Consider the following 20478-nt stretch of genomic DNA (forward strand, 5'->3'; position numbering starts at 1 on the left):
ATGTCTAATTCCTCCCGTTCAAATCCTTGTGATGATTCCTCTAGTCCTTATTTTTTTCATCATGGAGAAAATCCAGGCTCTATGCTGGTTACGCAGCCGCTTACGGAGAATAATTTTCATACATGGAAGAGATCCATGCCCATGGCTACTCTCAGTTCAGAGGACATATTTTACTAATGGAACCATTCCCTACCATTAGTAAAGTTTTTTCTCTAGCCTTACAAGAAGAGAAACAGAGAGGTGTTTCTATGAGTAACACACAACATCTTAGCACTTCTACTGCCTTATCCACTAAGGTCAGTACTCCTGTTTTTATGCCCAAGAATGGTGGTAAACCTTTTACTCGCAAAGATAAAGTGGTTTGTAGTCATTGCGGTTATAATGGTCATACTGTGGATAAATGTTACAAGATTCATGGTTATCCACCTAATTGGAAGCCTGCCAAAGCCAAGAATTTCTCTTCTAGAGTAGTGAATCAAGTTAGTGTTTCTGGTCTGGACACTAGCTCAGTTGATCATGCACAACTTTCAACTATACAACAGCAATGTCAGTAGCTGCTTGCCTCACTTCAATGCACCTCAGACTCTAAATCTGTAGTGAATCAGTCCAATTTCCTGCAATCTGCAGTTAATCAGGCTGGTTTACTACCAACACCTATTTCAGATATCCAAAATTATGCTAATCTGTCAGGTAAAGCTTATAATTCTTCTTCTTCTCATTTTTCTTTTCACGAATGGATCATTGATAGTGGAGCAACTGACCATATGGTATGTTCCACTTCCTTGCTTACTTCTGCTTTTTCACCCATCAATCACTCAGTTAAACTCCCTAATGGAGCTATTGCACATGTAACTCATATAGGTACTGTGCATCTTTCAGATTCCTTAGTACTGAAGAATGTGCTTTGTGTTCCTACCTTTTCCTTCAACCTCATTTCAGTTCATCGTGTCACTGCAGACTAGCTAATACTCATGCCTTTTCCAATCCACCAAGTGCAGGACATGGTAAGACAACTTCACTTCCTTATACTCTTGATTTTGTTTTGTCATATCATAAACTTTCTCCTTCCTACAAGTCTCTAGTACTTTCAGTTTCCTCTCATCTTGAACCCAAAACTTTTCGACAAGCTGTTCAGCATGCCCATTGGCGTGATGCCATGGCTGCAAAAATTAGTGCCTTAGAAAATAATCATACTTGGTCTCTTACTTCTTTACCTAATGGAAAGCAAGCTATAGGCTGTAAATGAGTGTATAAAATCAAATATAAGTCTGATGGCAGCATTGAGAGGTATAAGGCAAGGTTGGTAGCTAAAGGCTACACACAAATTGAAGGTCTTGATTTTCAAGAAACCTTTTCTCCCGTGGCCAAGCTAGTGAGTGTTTGTTGTCTCTTGGCTGTTGCAGCTTCAAAGAACTGGATGAAGAGGTTTACATGAAAATTCCTCATGGTTTTTCTAGACAAGGGGAGCATAGTGTATGTAAACTGAATAAATCCTTGTATGGTCTTCGACAGGCTTCTCAACAGTGGTTTGCCAAGTTGTCTTCAGCCTTACTTTCTTATGGATTTGTTCAATCCCAAGCTGACCATTCTCTTTTCACTCTTCAAACTTCAACAACTTTTACTGTTCTTCTAGTTTATGTCGATGACATAATAGTTGCTGGAGATCATTTGCAATCCATTTTGGATTTAAAACAGTTTCTTGATAAGAAATTCAAGATTAAAGATCTTGGAGATTTGAAGTTTATTCTTGGCTTGGAAGTGACACGTTCAGCTAAATGAATTGTTTTGAACTAGAGAAAATACGCTCTTGATATTTTGGAAGAATCTGGTTTTCTTGGTTCTAAGCCTTTAAGTTTCCCAATGCAGTAAAATATCAGATTAAGCAAGGATGATGGTCATCTTTTGACAGATGCTTCTCCTTATCAGAGACTCATAGGTCGTTTGATTTATTTGACTATCACTCGACCTGATCTAGCATATTCTGTGCAAGTGCTTAGTCAGTTTATGGATAAACCGAGACAACCTCATTTAGATGCTGTGCACCGAGTTCTCAGATACATTAAATCTTCTCCTGGTCAAGGTTTATTTTTTTCAGCACATACTTTACTTCATCTTAAGGCTTTTACTGATTCGGATTGGGCAGGATGTCCTGATTCTCGTAGATCAGTAACTGGATATTGTGTTTTCTTGAGAGATGCTCTTATTTCCTGGAAATCCAAGAAACAGTCGACTGTTTCACGCTCTTCTGCAGAAGCTGAATATAGGGCGATGGCAACTACATGTGAACTGACTTGGCTTCTTTCTTTACTTTCTGCTTTATGTATTTCTCATTCACAGCCTGCCCTTTTGTTTTGTGATAACCAGGCAGCCCTCCACATTGCTTCTAATCCGGTCTTTTATGAAAGGACCAAGCACATAGAGATCGATTGCCACCTAGTTCATGAGAAAATTCAAGCTGGCACCATTAAAACTTTACACGTTCCAAGTTCTCATCAGCTTAGTGATCTTCTTACTAAGCCTCTTGGATCAGTGCAATGGTTTATTGAGAGAGTATAAATACATGTATCTGTACATGAAGACCCATAGAATATAAAAATAACAGAGAAGTAGATTTTTCTATCGTGCTCTCTCTCATCCTCTCTCTTCTTCCTCTTCTTTCTGAACTTTCTTTTCCTTCTCTTGATCTTAAGCATGGAGATTCATATTTTGTCAAGAGGGCAAGAGAGTGAGAGACAAACAGAGATGAGGGGCTGGCCGTTGTCGAAGCTTAGGCGAAAGAACTCTACAAGCCGGAAACAGAGGCGTGCAGTATACAACCGAATCGTGGGAAGAGGAAGAGAGAGCAAATTGAGAGAGTTTTGAGGGGGCACGAAGAGATAGAGAGGAAGTTGGGGTGTGGTAGTCACAGAGAGGGAAAACGTGCAGAGAGGTGGTGCGGGGGTGGGGGGGGGGTTGGGGTAGAAGGTGGTGCTAAGTTATGGCTGCGTGAAAATAGAGGGGAAAGTTTGGGGTAGTTATCGGGGGCTGGGGGAAAACAGGAGGGAAAAGAAAGAAAGAAAGAAAAGAAAAAACAAAGAAAAAAAGATCCAATGGGCCTGGGCCTGCGTCTTGGGCTCGGCCCTTGGGTTTGGGTTTAATGGGCTCGAGTGTTACATAATTATTGTACTGTCTTGTTTGTTTTGGGAGATGATATGAAAGTTAAAAATTAAATAAAATATTTTTATAATATATATTTTTAATATTATTTTTATTTTAAGATTTGAAAAAAATAAATTATTTATTTTATTTTATGTAGAAATTTAAAAAATTATAATAATTAGATAAAATAAGATTAGAAATGTTGAGAATTATGTTGAAAATAAACGAACTCTTTTTTTTTTTTTTTCCCTTTGAACAACTCTTTGTTGCTGTGTGTGTGAAAGTAGACGAACCGTTTAAAAAACGGTGCGTTTTATTCATCCAGATATTTCAAGACTTTTCGCTCCAGAGGTGCTAGGCCTTCTCCAGGTTCTCCTCCCGAAGTAGAGAGAGAAATTGGTGGAGACACTGTGAGAGAGAGGAATATGGTCGTGCTTCTTCAGCTTCCCAGATTCCAGCCGTCGCTCTTTCTGACAAGGGCATCACCTCTTTGCAAAACCCATTTCAACTTTCCGCCTAAATTCAAAATACCCATTATTAAATCCACCCTCTCAACGGCCTCTGAACGCACCCACAGTATCGAAATACCGGAGGAAGAGACCCACGTCCAAATTTCGCTTGAAAAACTCTTCATCCCTCCGGAAACAGACATCTCTTCCGATACTTCCACATTGAGTTTGAGTTCGAGAATCTTGAAGGGCTCGAATATTTTGCTGAGCAAGTACGCGAGGGACGCTCAGATTATGCAAGCCGAATTTATCAAAAGCAGTGTCAGGACCCAGGATTGCCCCTCCGATGGACTTCCCGAGTTTGCCCTTGTCGGCCGCTCCAACGTCGGCAAATCCTCGCTGCTCAACTCGCTTGTACGCCGCAAGCGCCTCGCTCTTACGTCCAAGAAACCTGGTGAGACTGTTACTTGGATTGGATTCAGTTTTTTAGGGGTCAAGTGTTTGTATTGGGTTCTTGATTTTTATTCGTTTCATGTATCATTTGGTTGATTCACTGGACATACGGATGCTCTATAAACTAGCAATACTCTTACAATTATGCAATGTTTTTTTTCCTCTCGGTAGTTTGAGATGTGAATTTGTTACATTTTTTGGAATTAATTGAACTTGGAGGGTGAGACCGTGAGAATGTCTAGGCACTGATGCCGGTGACAAATGATTATGTGATTGCAATGTTCACCAACTTATGCTTGCCCTAGTTCACTTTTTGTAAACAGCCTAACTGCTTAGAGATATTCGAATTTCCTTACACGTGCCATTGCTTTTCTTCTTCACTAATGTGTCTATCTTTCATAAATGAGGCGAGATGAAGAGCTTCGACCATTCCGGTTCACTAATCGGATGGCCTATGTTGTGTTGAAAGGATATCTATATGATCCCATTTTTGCTATTTTTTTAGGATCAGTGATAGCTGGTACCTGTGGGCTGCAATTGCTCTTAAGAATCTGAGTTAACTATTCATTTTCCCCCTTTTTTTTTTTTTGCATTGAAGGGAAGACTCAATGCATCAACCATTTTAGGATCAATGATAGCTGGTACCTCGTGGATCTGCCTGGATATGGGTATGGCTGAAAGTCATGAGTAATTGCTTCTTATGAGGTTCTTTGTTTATTTTCTGTACTTTGAATCTATTGATTAGAACAAAAATTATTGAAAAGGTGAAAAATGGTACAGGAAAAGTATATAAAATGATTGGTATGATATGCTGGTGCTTTTTAGGGATTAAAAAACTCAGGCCTTCAAGGTGTAGCACTCTTCTGGAACTTGGATCCCCGTCACTTTATCTGTTTTAATTATTCTTTATTTTCCAATATAACATAGTGTAATTTTCGTTAGATAGAAGTTTCTGTAAACAATTTTACTTGCTATTAATTTTTGAACGAGTTATAAAAATCCATGACTTCTCTCATAACTCAGATTTTGGAAGGATTTTTCAATATGATCACCTATCAACCAGAGATTGATTCCACTGTTTCCCCTGTTTCTGTTCTAATCATTCAAATTAATTGTTGTGGCATTGTCCATCGTGCATGCTTAATAGGTATGCAGCTGCACCACAGGAACTTCGTATAGACTGGGAGAAGTTTACTAAAGACTATTTCCTGAACCGACCGACGCTAGTTTCTGTGTTTCTTCTCATAGATGCTAGCATTCCTGCCAAAAAAATCGATCTTGAGTATGCTAGTTGGCTGGGTGAGAATCAGGTAATATCCTTTCCTATAACTTGCTATTGGAAAAAAAAAGGAAAGATGTGATCATATTAGATAATTAAAACGACCAAAACTTCATCTGTAAACTATGCAATCATTTCCAATTATTAATCCGTTGTGTATGGGCCTATAAAAAAAGTCTCGTGTATATTTGGCTTATTTCCCTGCTTAGGTTGATGGCTATCAACAATAACAGTCATGTTTTCTGTTTTCCATGAATCACCACCACTCTTTAGCTGTTTGGGGCCCACTTATGGGTGCGATATAGATTGGCACCACCTATAATTCTAGGCTCGAGTTCCCAGAGAAGTGTTCAGTAAACATTTCTTACTGATTGCTGCTGCTTATTTTTTCCTCTAGTTGATGCATGCGGTTGCTTGCACTCTTGTCTTGCATCCTCCAACTTAACTAGCCAGCAAGATTTTAGTTTCTCATTATGCTTGTATCGTAAGCAGATTTGATTTTCTGGTTTGGCATAACCACTTTACGAAGGTGTGTATATTTTTTCTTAGATTCCCATGACTCTGATCTTCACCAAATGTGACAAGCGCAAGAAGAGAAAGAATGGAGGTAGGAGGCCAGAAGAACATGTGAATGATTTTCAGGATTTGATACGAAGCTTCTTCCAGACAGCACCACCGTGGATTATGACTAGCAGTGTTACCAATCAAGGTCGCGATGAGATATTACTGCATATGGCTCAGCTCCGGAATTATTGGCTCAAGCACTAAGAATTACTTTGTCAAGCCTTCCTGTTCTGATTAGGTGTGTAATCTTTAAACCTTGCTGTATAGGGTTTTATCGACATTTTTGTTGCTAATGCTCTAAATATCTAAGTGAGATCTTGTTGATTTTGTTGATGTAAATAGATTGACATGTTAAATTTCGCAGCCTCGCATGTTTCTGACGAAGAAAAGTAAAGAGGAAAGTGTTTCATCTTGAATCTTGATGAAGAAATTGTTGATGCTGCGAACCCTCCATGAAGAAGCTGTAAGATCCTAAACTAACCCCAACAGATTCACGGAAAAAAGAGAATAGTCGGAAGGGAGCTGGATACTGAATAATCGGAGCCTGGAAGTTGTACTCCTTAACCATGGAATCAATCCTTTGTTCTTTTGTTATTGTAGAAGTGAATTTTACTCAAACCTCTAAAATATTTTATTTTAATTTTATAATTGATCGACCAACTGAATCGTTGCAAACTTGCAGTTAAGTTAAATATATTGCTGCTTGGTTCAGAAGCTCCAGGGAAGAAGAAAGAAATACAAGCACTGTGAAGTTGGTGGGCCTCAAATATTTTAACACAGTAACATTTTATATAAACTCCAACATTGAATATTGTCGAAAACATTTAGGAGCCTAATCCACATTTCATGCTTTCTCATAGATGCATTGACCTCTTACATCGAATCCTCAAAACATGGCGTGTCGCGGCAACAATTATGTAAGTGCTTAGTTACTTGGCTAAAAGTTGAGGTTTTATCTTGAAGTTAAAATAATAATATAATATTATATATTTTAATAATATTATATATTTTTTATATTTTACAAATGCACTATATATTAGTTAAAATTCTTCCATTGTCAATAATTCTAACTTGTGAATAAAATTTGAGAATAAAAAAACCGTTGTTGATTATTTGTGAATAAAATATGGGTTTAATGGGTGAATAATGACTCTTCAAATTTAGAAATTCTTTTAGAGTTACTGTAGTTCAAAGTTTAGTTGAAGGTTTTTAGCTAGTTCAATGCAGGTTATTTATACAAAATTTAGCTATATTTTAAATTTCACTAACATTTGACTAGTTCAATACCAGTACTCTTAGAGTGCGTTTGAATGTTGAAATGAGTTGAGTTGAGTTGATAAAATATTATTAGAATATTATTTATTATTATTATTGTTTTGGGATTTAAAAAAGTTGAATTATTTATTATATTTTGTGTTAGAATTTGAAAAAATTATAATAATGAGTTGGGATGAATTGTATTTCCAAACGAAGCCTTAGATTACAAGGTCTCAATTCCCGTTGTGAAATTAGGGTTTAGGGTTTTTTTTTGGCAATTGGATCCTGAGTTGACTACAAACGAACCTACCTATACACATATGGGTTAGTGGGCCTTAGGAACAACTTGCCTATCGGGTATGATACGTGCGCAATTGCCTCCAGAGTAGGCCTCTAGGCTCTAGCCCATTAAACGAATTCGTATTTAGCCAGAAGTTTAAAATCGGATTTGCATGGACCCAAAATATTTATTATTATTTTTCTTTTCTTTTCGGAACAGAATTCTAGAAATAACAATAACATGAAATAGATAATATTTTTAAACCAAATAGTGATTTAAAATCGTATTAATATTAAAAATACGATGATTTAATATAATATTAAAATATAGGTTATAAGTTACTCCCCACTTTATTATATTTTATTATTTGCAGTCGTGAAATTTGGAAACATCTGAAGTGATCTCATATTATAAAATTAGAGAAATGTTATAGTTACAAAGAGATTCTATAGAGATAGATTTACAGAATGATATGACTTTATAATATATTAGATTTATTTTATAATAAAAATAAATTTACAATCTAATATATTATATACTGCATCAAATTATAGATTAATTTTTTGTAAAATATTTTTATAATTAATACATTATCTCAAATTAGGCAGAGGTGCTACTATTTGCCAAAACTTTTAGGAAATTGGAAAAGTAAGTATTTTGATGAACCCTCATGTTTTATTAAGAGTAATGATATACACACAACATATTATACAATACATTACACAACAATATTATAAAATAAAAATTTTTTTTATAAAATTATATTACTTTTATAAGATATTTTATAAAAATATTTCACATTTAAAATATAATTATATAAAATATTATATGTAAATCATTTTTCTTCTGCCAATGGTTGTACGTTAATTGAAAACATGATTAGATTAGAATAAATGAAACAGGAGCCAAGTCATGTATATATATTTGCTGCATGCACCGTCTGATTTCTGACGTCTTATTGATTCATAACTTCCAGCCATCGAATCTGATGCAGAGTTTGTGACAGCCAATTGAATGGTCCATTTGCAATGCATATGTATCTATCAAACCGTTAGAATAATCAATGTTTTGGACCACATTCAATTAAGAAAAGTGGTAAATATATATAATTTTTTACAACACTTTACATGGTAATATTTTAAAATAAGAGGTATTTTTATAAAATATCTTATAAAACTAACATTATTTTATAAAAATATATTTATTTTTTAACATATTTTAGAAAATATGTTGTGAAATATTTTATTGTGTGAATATCATTTATATTCAATTAAATCGATTTTAAAAACACCCTGAATAATTAGACGGTACTGCTGCTGATAATTTCTGACCATGTGCACCATTTGTACGTACGTTCATCGTGGAATGACCTATCATTAGTTTGTGGACATGAATAAACGCCTCGTTTGTTTTCAGGAAACATCTCATCTCATCTCATTTCATTTCACCTTATCATTATAATTTTTTTAAATACCCATACAAAATAAAATAAATAATTTAATTTTTTCAAATCTCAAAATAAAAATAATATTAAAAAATATATTCTAATAATATTTTATTTAACTTTTTAATTTTAATCTCAACTCATCTCATCTCATCTCATCTCTGAAAACAAACAAGTCCTGAAAGGACCATTTTAAGTTTCTTTTCTTCTGGGTTCTCTAAGCTGGTTCTTTTCCCCTGACACACGTACGACCTTCAAGTTCAAAATACCTAAACTTTTAGGTGGTCGCGCGTGCATAATATTTCATACACCCGCTTTGATCACAAAAATATTTTATTAAAATAAATTTATAAATTAAGTTATATGATATGTTAAATTATAAAATTATTTTTATTATAAAATAAATTTAAGATATTATATAAATTTAATTATATGAAAATATTTTTAAAAATAAATTTTGCGAAATGATTTACTAAAAGTATAATTGGAATTAAGATAAAATGCTTGAGGATTAAGATTGTTTTGGTATGAAAGCCTTTAGGTCATGTACGTCCTTCAAACAAGCAGCAGCTAATTCGTTCAAGGAAAGCTACCAAAGAACTAAGCAATCGAATTACCAAAACAAAGAAGTGAGTCCGAGACAGATTGCAATTAATCCATACTGTTCAATAATCAAACAACTGAATCGACTGTTCATATTTTCTATTTATCATTAAAGAAAAAAGGCAAAATGACAAGTCTTCAAAGTCGTCATTTTCATCGCTAGCTATGGATCATCGATGGGATTGGAAATAAGCGATGCATGATTTATGACCATTGACCATCCCACTAGCTAATGTCACCTTCCCTACGTATGTATGACTGTTTTCCATGCATTTGTCCTTTTGATCCAAAAAAATATTTAGATCTCGATCGTGTCTTCGGGGGCTAAAATTGTCTGGCCAACAGCAACAGTCACGTACTCTACGTAACTGAATTAGAGGGAAAAAAAAAAAGAAAAAGTCATATGGAATTTTTCTTTCAAATTTTTAATTTTCAACTTTGATGCATCATGATCTTCTTATAAGTACTGGTCTATATATTGACGCGATATAGTTTAATAGCCAATGAATTTTTATTTTTATTTTTCCAACAATAATTAGTCATGTTACGTACTTAGTAGAATATATATATGTATAGGATAATCAACAATTGCTTCTAATGGTTATTGAACTAGTTCAGTTGAGTTCAGTTCAATTTTAAGTTAAATTTAACACCCAAATACTCAATTTTTAAATTGTTAAACTCATCCCAACTCAAAACATTTTTAAACATGAGACCCATAACCTTTTTTAACTTAAAACATATTTATACGTGAAACCTACAATTTTTTTTTAATTTTTTATAAAAAGTACTAAACTTATCTTAACATCTAAACACAATTTAAACTCAGTTTATATGGATTCCACATAATTTTCTTTATTACTCAACTCATTACTATTTATAAAAAATTTAAAAACTCAATTCAATATTCAAACGCAACTTTAATATTCATGAGATCATAGCAGTGGAGTTTCTATATATCATTATCTAAGAATTAAACAAGAACGGATCGAAATGATGATCAAGCGGGACAAAAGGTTCAGATGTCACGTCTTAATTAGTCCCTACATCCAGTAGTAGTACTATCATATATAGAATAATTGATGGATTTTGGATCAGTTGAATAAATATTAATGGGGGCCGAACTAGGTACACGTACGTACATGGTTGTAATTATATTAACCGGGTACCATGCATGCATCCTTGTTCCCAAAAAGGAAAAAAAAAAAAAAAAAATTCTAATTGCTCATCCTAGATAGGATGTGGCGGGATGGGCTGATATGATCCTCATATATATATAGTATATACTATATGAAAATTCTCATGGTTTACACTTTTCTTCCAACCAAAAAGGGTAGAAAGGGTATTTGCTAATTGACTTCTCCACCTACATGTGCCGGCCATGCAACATCATCTCTTTTTATTTCTCATTCTATTCTATTTTATAATTCTTTTGTCAATTGTCAATCAGTCATTTGATATATACCACGTACGCTGAAAAATGTTGATCAGTGGAAGATCACTAAAATGATAATGAATAGATATCAATTTTCATGCCGATAATACCACTCTACTCATCGGTCGCGGCCGAGCACCCAATAATTAGGGTCTCTTTAAGCTGAAGATCTATATATAGGCATTGGCTCAATATATTATGCACTTAAGTACTCTTAATTATACCATATGATCTTTTTCTTATCATGAATTTCTAATTCCTAATTTTTTATTTGATGGAAATAGATTTCATTTTATTCAATAAATCTGAAGTTATAACTGTGACTAATCAATATAAGAAAAATCTAGATTATCAACCAAACTATTCATCTGTTAGGGGCTTCCTCACCTACAAATTTTTTTTGTGGCGGATATTGTTTTAACTTTTATAAACTATTTCCTAATAAATGTCAAAAAGAAAAGCGCTCTATAAAAACAGAACTAAACAATTCCCCTCCTCTAAAGGAGGCGAGGTACTCTTCTGCTATGGACACCAAGTCAATAGCCTATTTCTTTTTATTTTTAACTAACAACAAAAGGCAGAACAAAAAATACATAGGAAAAAATTGAAAAAAATAGATCTTCAAATAAAAACACTGGACTGAACAAAAACACTGGGCAAAGGGTTATAGTGGCGCATGAAAGACACGCGCCACTCTAAGAGTTAGCCTGATTGTCGATCTTGAAAACTCGGCGTCACTGGCCCTAGAAACACCATGCGTGGCGTCGACAAAAAGCTTCTCGTAGTGGTGCATGGAAGCCACACACGCACCTTCAACTAGCGTGTGTGCTACGCGCAGCTCCTTTTAGTGCCACGTTCGATAGACTAGAAGATCGACGACTGAGGAACACCGTGGTGGGACGTGTGTAGCCTTTTGGTTGCTGAAAAATCCCAGATTGGCATTTCACCTTTATTTAACCTGAAAAATCAAACAAAACACATGAAAACAACATCTGGATAGAGAGGGAGGGAGGGAGGAGCCGAAGCTCCCACCACCCTCAACCTGCTTTCGTTTTTGGGTGAGATTCTAGAGAAAAGGGACCTGGAAGCTGTTAGCGACTAGCTACACTCTCTAATTCCTAATTGAATCTGTTAAAGTTAGTGGTTTTCGAACTTGATCTTCTTATAATTATCCCAATTTATCCGGTTGACGGAGAGACGTGCGGAATATATCATCGAGATGGCCGGGGTATCGGAAAATTTACGTGGGCCGGGCAGGATGGATCATGAAGATAATATCTTTACTCGTTCGAAATATATGTGAAGATAATATTGGAGTCTGCAACTTTTTTAAGACATAGTTTGAGGATGGAAATTTAAGTGATGACCCCATGCATCGGTCTTTGCCAGCTTTGACCCATCACCTTCCCCTAAAATCAGAAGAAAGATGTTAGAAAAAGGAGGAAGAAGAAAGGACATACAGATACAGTTTATTCAAAATAATAATTAATAATAAAAGGCCCAAAAGAGATCTAATAATGGTGACCATCTGGAGGGTCTCATGGGCCATACAAATTACGTACAGTGTTGCTAACCTTCCATTGCTGCATGCCGGTTGCATACTATTTTATTATTATTTATAAATAATTAATTACTATTTTACTATTATTTAGATAGACTCTTACATGTCAAAAGTAACCTTAAATAGAATTGGAGATGAAGAAAAACCCTTTTGATGTTGATCTCTCTCTCTTGTATTAATGTCCTTGTTGTCAAGCCAAAGATTCGATTTGTATCATTATGCGGTCGGAAAAAACCCCACCTGCAAGGCACCAACTGCAAGTTTAGACACCCTAACTAACACTTCCATTCCATGTCTATATACATAAGAATTTTCAAGCTCGTTTATTACAGAATATATATATATATATATATATATATATATGTATATATGTGTAGTTACATGCGCGCACATGCATGCATGCAAACATTTACGCTATTTAGCTTTTTTGTTGTTGTTTTTTGTTTTTTGGCTAGTCAACTGTATGTCTTTTAGATTTTGACTAATTGATTTTACGTTTGCTGTCTGTCAAAAACATTATGTCGTAGACGAGTCATGGAAAAGTATATTTCGTTGAACAGGCCGTGTCTTCGGATACGTAAAACATTTTATCTTATTTTATTTTATTTTATAATTATTTTAAATTTTTATACAAAAATATAATAAACAATTCAATAATTTTAAAATTTTAAATAAAAATAATATTACAAAATAATATTTTAATAATATTTTATTCAACTTTTAACAAAATATTTTATCTCATCTTATCTGAACTATCTATCTAAACTTATCCTAAATTATTTTAGCGATATATAATATTGGGGATCGATACAGCACCAACCTGTACTCATGCATGACCCGAAAACGTTTATTGGAACGTCCTACCTAACTTAATTTATATATATATATATATATATATATATACACACACTCATATATATTTGTTTTAAAAAAGCTTTATGTACATAAAGTTTATGCATATCAGCTTTTGTGCATTTAATAATATGTGAATCAAACGTTCTTTGAATTTCCAGTACTTCAACGTACGTACAGTACTGTACTTTGGGTATATACTCATGAGTAGTATTTATGATTAGTATGAAAAAGAAAAATGCGGGATATTTGATCAAATTAATACATAAATAATGTCAAAACCCAGCCCATGGTGATTGGCAGTTACGTACTAATTAAAGCGAACAATCAGATCAAAAATTGGATTAATTTATAGGGTTAAATATATATCGTACTTAATAGTCTAGCAGGAGATCAAATATTATTTGATCTATATAAAGGTATATTATAAAAACTTATCTTACAAATCGATCCATCATTAATTATTGATACATGACTATCATGATCAGATTGCATGTAAATCAGATATTTCTCAAATCGATCGATCATTAATTATATATATATGACTGTTTCTCAAATCGGATATTTATTGCCTCAATTATACTTGGAATATCCTCCGCATATATAGTTTTCAGCTTGATGGGATTGGAATACTTGCTGAAGTTTTCAAATTCTCGATCTTATGCATGCATGATTCTGTTAATTAAGTGACCGTTTTGAACTTATAGTTTTACCAAATTTTGGAATAATTAATTTAATTAGCCACGTTTTTTTTTTTTTTTAGTTGAGGAATATGAGTTTCGAATTTCAGATCTCTATTTTAGATGTTAGAGTTATATCAATAAGATTACATGTAAAAGCAGTGTTCTGATCTTTAAAAATAATTCTTTTTTATAAAAAATATCAGAATTGTACACGTGACCGAAAAAATCCCCCCGTACGGCGTGAACTTTCGGAACTGATCACCCCTAAGCAATTTCTTCCTTATTATCTTTATAATTATATATATATATATATATATATATGATATAATATTATATATAGCTGCTAATTGCTCCTGCATGCGCGCGCGCATACTGAAAAGGAAGACGAAAGCTGCATATTTTCTAAGCTCGAAAAGCTAGCAGTGCAATTAGCTAGTGGGTACCAGATCGAAGGAGGACAGTCCTGATCATTTGAAGAATATTGCTATAATTTTTTTTTTTTTTCTAATTAATTTGATGGAATTGGTCTCCGGCCCTTACTAAAAGTCGAAAATACCAAAGACAGACAATGAACGTCCCAAAATGATGAATTAATGGTACTTCACATGCTGCATGACTAGCTTTTTTCTTTTTGGGGCATCATACCTAGCTAGCTATTTTTTGAGTAGTTGGGCGATATAATTTAATAGGAGTATATGATGCTTGCATAATCAATCCTACTATTACTAGTGTAACAAGGGATACAAGACACATTAATTAATAATGGCAATTAAATGGGTGCATTTAATAGGATTTTCTTCTGTTGCAAAGCGGTGGTCCTAGCTAGCTAGCTCCTGCTTGTATGAAATCATTTCGATAGCAAAAATGCAGGCCAGAAGTAATTAATTACTTGGTACGTTTTCGTAGGCAAATATATATAGAAAAGGCCAGCCGTAGATCAAGTACTCGATCTTTAAGATTTTCATCAGAAGTGATCATCATCTATGATCTTTCCAATTAATCTCAAACGCTTACATGAATTAATTAATAGAGCTGGCAAACACAAAAAACGACGACGTAACATGACTCTCATCTAAATCCCGTGGGAATTAAAAAATGTAAAAGTTAAAAAAAACGTATATATAGTCATAAATCACAAAGAGCAAACAACTACCAATTAAACATCGCTTTGATCAATAACTTTGAACTGTCTCCTCTTTTTTTTTTTTTTTTTTTTTTTGGGTTTTCTATAGCAAGTCATGCCTAATTAGAGATAAAGGTAATGCACAAGATGATCATGTACAAATAGCGCTTAATTAATCAGGTGATCCCTAAAACAAATTAAGACCAGCATCGTCGATGGATCCTTTTTCTTCACTCTAAAAGCCACCTTCCCATGATGATCTAGCTGGCACGTGTCACTTGGAAAGATAAGGGTCCACCGATTCAACTCTTTCTTCCAACTTTCAATTGGATCAAGAGCAGTACCAACATCTTAATTTGATACGTACTCAAGAAACATAGAATTAAGAAAATTAACCCTCCAATGATGGCCTCGTAGGATACGTCGCCGTACATTTACCTCGGCCGGCCATCATCATAAAGATAGAATTTGCTTGAGAAGAAGGAAAGTGAAAATATTGAAGATGAAAAAAATGTATATGATCTCATCACTGATCACAGCTAGCTAGCTAGGTGTACTTTCTCCAATCAATTTTTATACCTGATCTAACTGATCGATATCGGCAAAATCATGATGATGACGACCAAGGCAAAAAGCTCGAATTATGCCTCCAATCATCCATCTATCTATCACTTTCTCAATCGATTTCTACATCTCTAACTCGACAAAATCAAGATAATGACCTTTGCATATCAAGTGCTGAGCCAGCAGCAAAAGACATATTTTGCTTATTTGCCTCCACTTTCCTACACCGTTCGATGTCCTCCGCTATTCTTTTGGCATCCATTGATGCTCCAAGTAGTCCGCGTTTCGTAAACCCCACTGCATACAGCCCACACTCGCCTTTCCAACCATTTGGAAATGCCTTTCGAGGGAACCCATCTTTCTTTGAAAACATTTCTCCCTCCTGACAATTAATCAAGTCCATATATCTCCCTATAATTAGTGATCTATTCAGCTATATAAAGCGCTATAGCTAGCTAGCTAGGTTTAACATCATGATCAAGATACTAGAAATACTTAAAAAAAGGAAGACAATGAAAGCTGGTACCTCAAGCCAAGAGGGTACGTTGCTTCTGTATCCGGTTGCTAAAATAATGGCGTCAAAGTTCTCTCTTTTCCCATCAACAAATTCTACGGTATAACCAGCTTTTAGCCTCTTAATGCCGGGAAATACCTAAACCAACACACAGTAACAGAGTTAGATAAACTAAATTTAGGGCGTACTTGAACCACAATTATATATATAATATTCGAATGGAAAAAAAAAAAAAAAATCTGATGCGAATATAATTAAAGTGGAACAGAAATATTACACAAAAGTGGGCAAAAGTTTGTCACTTCATTCAATAATAAAAAAGCAGTATGCCATCAACAAAAGCGTATCTAAGTACAATCATTTGACAAAATATAGTAAGATCTATGAAAATTTCCTACAGGCAAAAAATATATATAAAGTGGGGTTTGATTAGATACAAAGGCAAGTTATACCTTAATGTCTCCACTTTTGATCTTGGCGAGCGTTCCAACATCTAACACTGGGGTCTTTCCGGACAGATTTTTGAGTTCAAGGGGACCCAAGTGCGGCCGGTCCAATCCAAATCGAGCAGTGTTGCCGAGCAAGAGCCATGACACGATCAGCAGGATCCGATCGACAAGGCGCATGGGCAGCCACTTGAGCAACCACATCGACAGCCCAAAAGTTGATTTTCCCAGCATCTCTTGTGGTAGGACGTGCACCTTCGAACCAACAACAAAAAAGGGGGGGTTTCACCCAAAAAGCTAATTGATGAAAAGTGACCAAAATCTGAAAACAAGAAAAGGTGGAGTTGATGTATGAGCAAGCCCCTTATTTTGCTACAGTGATCAATGGACCTAATTTTGCTGGCCTCCTGGCCATGCTTCTCTATGTTTAAGGATTGTTTCTGGCCAATGCTGCGCATGCTGATCGAGAAAATTAAATGGGAATTCCAAGAAAGTCATGAAAAGATGGAAATTAATATTATACTTTCCAAGATCATGCTTGATTATATAGGAATAAACCGTTGGAGTGGAGCTTGAACCTGATCAAGCTCCAACGCACAGAACAGCCATAGATCATGAAATGAATGTCGATCCAGACATTGCACGAAAAGTGTACATGGGAAACAAAAAAGCAGCGAAATGGGATTACCCTGGTTATTCATCATGTTTGATCAAGACACTGAAAAACCAATCGCAGACTGCTTTAAATTTTAATACAGTTATTTATTGTAAGTTTCTGTCCTCCATTTGTGGAAAAGCCTTTAATACAAAATGAAAGAACAAACAAAAGAAACCTAGAAATTCGTTTCAAACTGTTTTTAATCTTATGAAGTAAAAATTCTGGGACTTGGAGGGACAAATCAATAAATTACCAAACAAAATCAAGAACTTTTTTTTTTTTTTTTTTTCTTTTCCTTTTTGCTTTAGTGCACGCCCCGAGAAAGATAGAAGGAAAAGAGATCTAGAGAGAAGGGACATGGGTAATAATACTTACCGAGTCTCTGACCACAATAGAGGGCTTAGCCATATGGTTGCAGAGATCCAAACACACCTCCATGCCTGAATTCCCACAGCCAACCACCAAAACTTTTTTCAGTCTGAACTCATCCCCGCTCTTATACAAACTTGTATGCCTGATTGGCCCTCCAAATTCCCCCATTCCATCTATCTGCGGCACCACCGGCTCTGCATTCTCCCCCGTCGCCACGACCAAACAGCGGCAAACATACTCTGTATCACCTTTGAGTCCCGCACTCTTCACGCGCCAAAACCCAAGGGTAGAATCATACTCCGCATGTGCCACAGTCTCATTGAACCGCGGCTTAATATCAAACGTATTGGCATAATCCTCCAAGTACTTAATAAATTGTTGCTTTGTAGGGTAAGTAGGGAAATCACTTGGGAAACCCATGAATGGAAGCTCGCAAAACTGCTTTGGCAAATGAAGTCGAAGACGATCATAGGTCTTGAGCTGCCACAACGAAGCTATGCAATTGGATCTCTCAAGAACAACGTACGGTACACCTTTTTCTTTGAGACAAGCTGCGGCCGCGAGTCCCGATGGCCCTGCGCCCACGATCACCGGTCCGTCAACGTACTCGCATCGTGACAACGATGGCCTGTTAGCTTTGTCTACAAAAAAAGGATCATGAACTTGTTTTCCTTGTATCTCTCTCAAGTACTGCTCCATGAACAGAACAAACAGTGCAAGGAAATGGCTAGGCTAGATTGAGGTTCTGAGCTTCAATAGGCTGTGGTTAAGTTCAAGATCAAAAAGAGCACAAGTGAAGAACAACATACCATTTGGGATAGCTGACTCTCTAAATATGTTTCTGATGATCTCTACGGCTCAAGAGTGTTTTTCAGGGACGAGGCTGATCAGACTAGGTGGGTAATTTTCTTTCTTATCTAAAGGAAGATTAGGCTTGTGAAGGGATTCCTTGAAATTTGGAGTAGATTATAAGAAGGGTCTTATCCACTTACGAGAATGAGTATATGGTTTTATTTTTGAAATCTCTGTTGTCCAATGGAGGATTAAGCGGAGGCATTAGCAACAACTCGAGGGCAAAATCAGCATTCAACAGATACAGCGCACACCGAGAGAGAGAGAGAGAGAGAGAGAGAGAGAGAGAGAGATGCTAATATGTATCCATATATATATATATATATATATGTATGTATGTATATATTCCTTTCGTTCTCATTAATATGAAGGAATTCAGGCTCAGTGGGAAAGGGAATTCATACATCCAAGTGGGGATGAAATAAATATATACATATATATGCATTTTAATAATATTATAATATTAGCAACAATGAGCTACAGTTGTGGTCCCCCTTTTTTCTTTTTTTAAAAAAAGAAAAAAAAAAACCCTTGTTCATGTTCAATCCCTTAATTAAGGGAATTAGAAGTTTGATTAGGCGTGGATCAAAGGAAATTATTCACCAAGAGATTTCAATTCTAGGTCAAAATTAATCTAAAATGATCTGGAAGATAGCTGTTGTAATTTTCTCCCCCGGACCAACTTGGGCTAGGTGGAGTATGGATTGTAACCAAGATGTCATCCACACTAAGATATTGTCAGATACTGTGTGTAAATTGTCGAGAAAAAAAAAAAAGTTAATTGTAATCATGGAAAAGTTGCCAAGACAGGTAATAATTCAGGAAAAAATAAATAAAACTAGAGAAAAATAATATTATTGAAAATTCAAAATGATCAGAAGATACGACACTTCAATACTACTTAATCCAATGGAAGTTATGTGTTCAAAACGTCTTAGCAGAATTCTATTCTCTGGATCAGGCCGGATCGTCGTTTTACTTCCTTTCTTATTTTATATGTCTTGAACCATCGTTTGAATGCAATGTTGAAATTTGTGGAAGTGCTGGAATATTGTATATCCCACTTATAATAATAATAATAATATGGTAATGATAGCCTTACATGGTTACGTTGAATCATCCATCATTTACTATTATTTTACTATCAAGTTTTTTTCTTTAATTTTTGCTCATTAAATCTAGATTAAAAATCTCAAAACATGACCTAAATTCTTGTATAATCTAGAAAAAAATAATTTTAATCAACCAACATAATTACGTAATTTAATTTTATAAAAATTGATATTATTTTGCTCTTTGAGTCAATATTTTCTTTTAAATTATGCAATAAGATTATGTTTTGAGATTTTTTAATCAGAATTAAGTAATAAAAAGAAAAAAATAGTTGAGTAGTAGTAAAATAGTAATAAATAAGATGTAAGGATATCATTATCCATAATAAAAATAATAATAATAATAATAATAATAATGGCTGTCAAAGTTAACGGCAGGAGTAGCGGTGACGAAGGTGCTAACGGGCAACGGATTTGACGAATTGGTTACTGATAACTAACGACATTAACGGATCGAATAACTGAAAACAGTAGCTCAAGTACGTAGACGAGGTTGGGATCTTAACAACGGCGATCGAGGACATGATGAGTTGGTTACGATTTATGAATAGGATCCGGCCATACATGTCATGATATCATTTAATTTGCACAATTAATGTTAATTACCAATTAATCTTCTATCGATCTCCATTAATTAATTCCTTGTGACACTTTATAATTAGCTAGCTTAGATCTTTCTTTGGATCTTAATTAGTATATTCTAATTAATTCCCTTTGAGAGTGAAAAATCTTCATGATTTCCGCATCTGCCAAATTGTCTACTTGTGGATCTTTCTCTGCGTGTAGCTGATGGATGATGTACGTTGGTCAGGACTACTACTGCTGGTGGTGGATGATGA

At 34.9% G+C, this 20478-nt stretch overlaps 2 protein-coding genes across 2 annotated transcripts; one reads left to right on the top strand and one right to left on the bottom strand.

The window, feature by feature from the left end:
• The first annotated feature begins 3471 nt into the window (after positions 1-3471).
• On the top strand, positions 3472-6543 carry LOC121261188 (GTP-binding protein At2g22870). Its single transcript, XM_041163423.1, has 5 exons — positions 3472-4041; positions 4639-4708; positions 5188-5350; positions 5869-6121; positions 6248-6543. Exons 1-4 carry the CDS (start codon positions 3564-3566, stop codon positions 6085-6087), a joined length of 930 nt encoding a protein of 309 aa, XP_041019357.1. The 5' UTR covers positions 3472-3563; the 3' UTR covers positions 6088-6121; positions 6248-6543.
• A 9022-nt stretch (positions 6544-15565) lies between these two features.
• LOC121261187 (indole-3-pyruvate monooxygenase YUCCA6-like) lies at positions 15566-18799 on the bottom strand. The gene is made up of 4 exons (XM_041163420.1): positions 17679-18799; positions 16652-16900; positions 16212-16337; positions 15566-16067 (listed from the first exon to the last, which is right to left on the bottom strand). Exons 1-4 carry the CDS (start codon positions 18372-18374, stop codon positions 15831-15833), a joined length of 1308 nt encoding a protein of 435 aa, XP_041019354.1. The 5' UTR covers positions 18375-18799; the 3' UTR covers positions 15566-15830.
• Between the last annotated feature and the right edge of the window lie 1679 nt (positions 18800-20478).

The sequence above is a fragment of the Juglans microcarpa x Juglans regia genome, chromosome 4D, assembly GCF_004785595.1.
Source record: "Juglans microcarpa x Juglans regia isolate MS1-56 chromosome 4D, Jm3101_v1.0, whole genome shotgun sequence".
Lineage (NCBI taxonomy): Eukaryota > Viridiplantae > Streptophyta > Magnoliopsida > Fagales > Juglandaceae > Juglans > Juglans microcarpa x Juglans regia.

Bases quoted from the DNA above. Each gene is read 5' to 3' on its own strand.
- LOC121261188 (XM_041163423.1), top strand. From the start codon at position 3,564: ATGGTCGTGCTTCTTCAGCTTCCCAGATTCCAGCCGTCGCTCTTTCTG. The intron at 4,709-5,187 runs GTATGGCTGAAA...CATGCTTAATAG, and splicing joins GTGGATCTGCCTGGATATGG to GTATGCAGCTGCACCACAGG. The intron at 5,351-5,868 runs GTAATATCCTTT...ATTTTTTCTTAG, and splicing joins GTTGGCTGGGTGAGAATCAG to ATTCCCATGACTCTGATCTT.
- LOC121261187 (XM_041163420.1), bottom strand. From the start codon at position 18,374: ATGGAGCAGTACTTGAGAGAGATACAAGGAAAACAAGTTCATGATCCT. The intron at 16,901-17,678 runs GTAAGTATTATT...GTTGGTTCGAAG, and splicing joins CTATTGTGGTCAGAGACTCG to GTGCACGTCCTACCACAAGA. The intron at 16,338-16,651 runs GTATAACTTGCC...GTGTTGGTTTAG, and splicing joins TCAAAAGTGGAGACATTAAG to GTATTTCCCGGCATTAAGAG.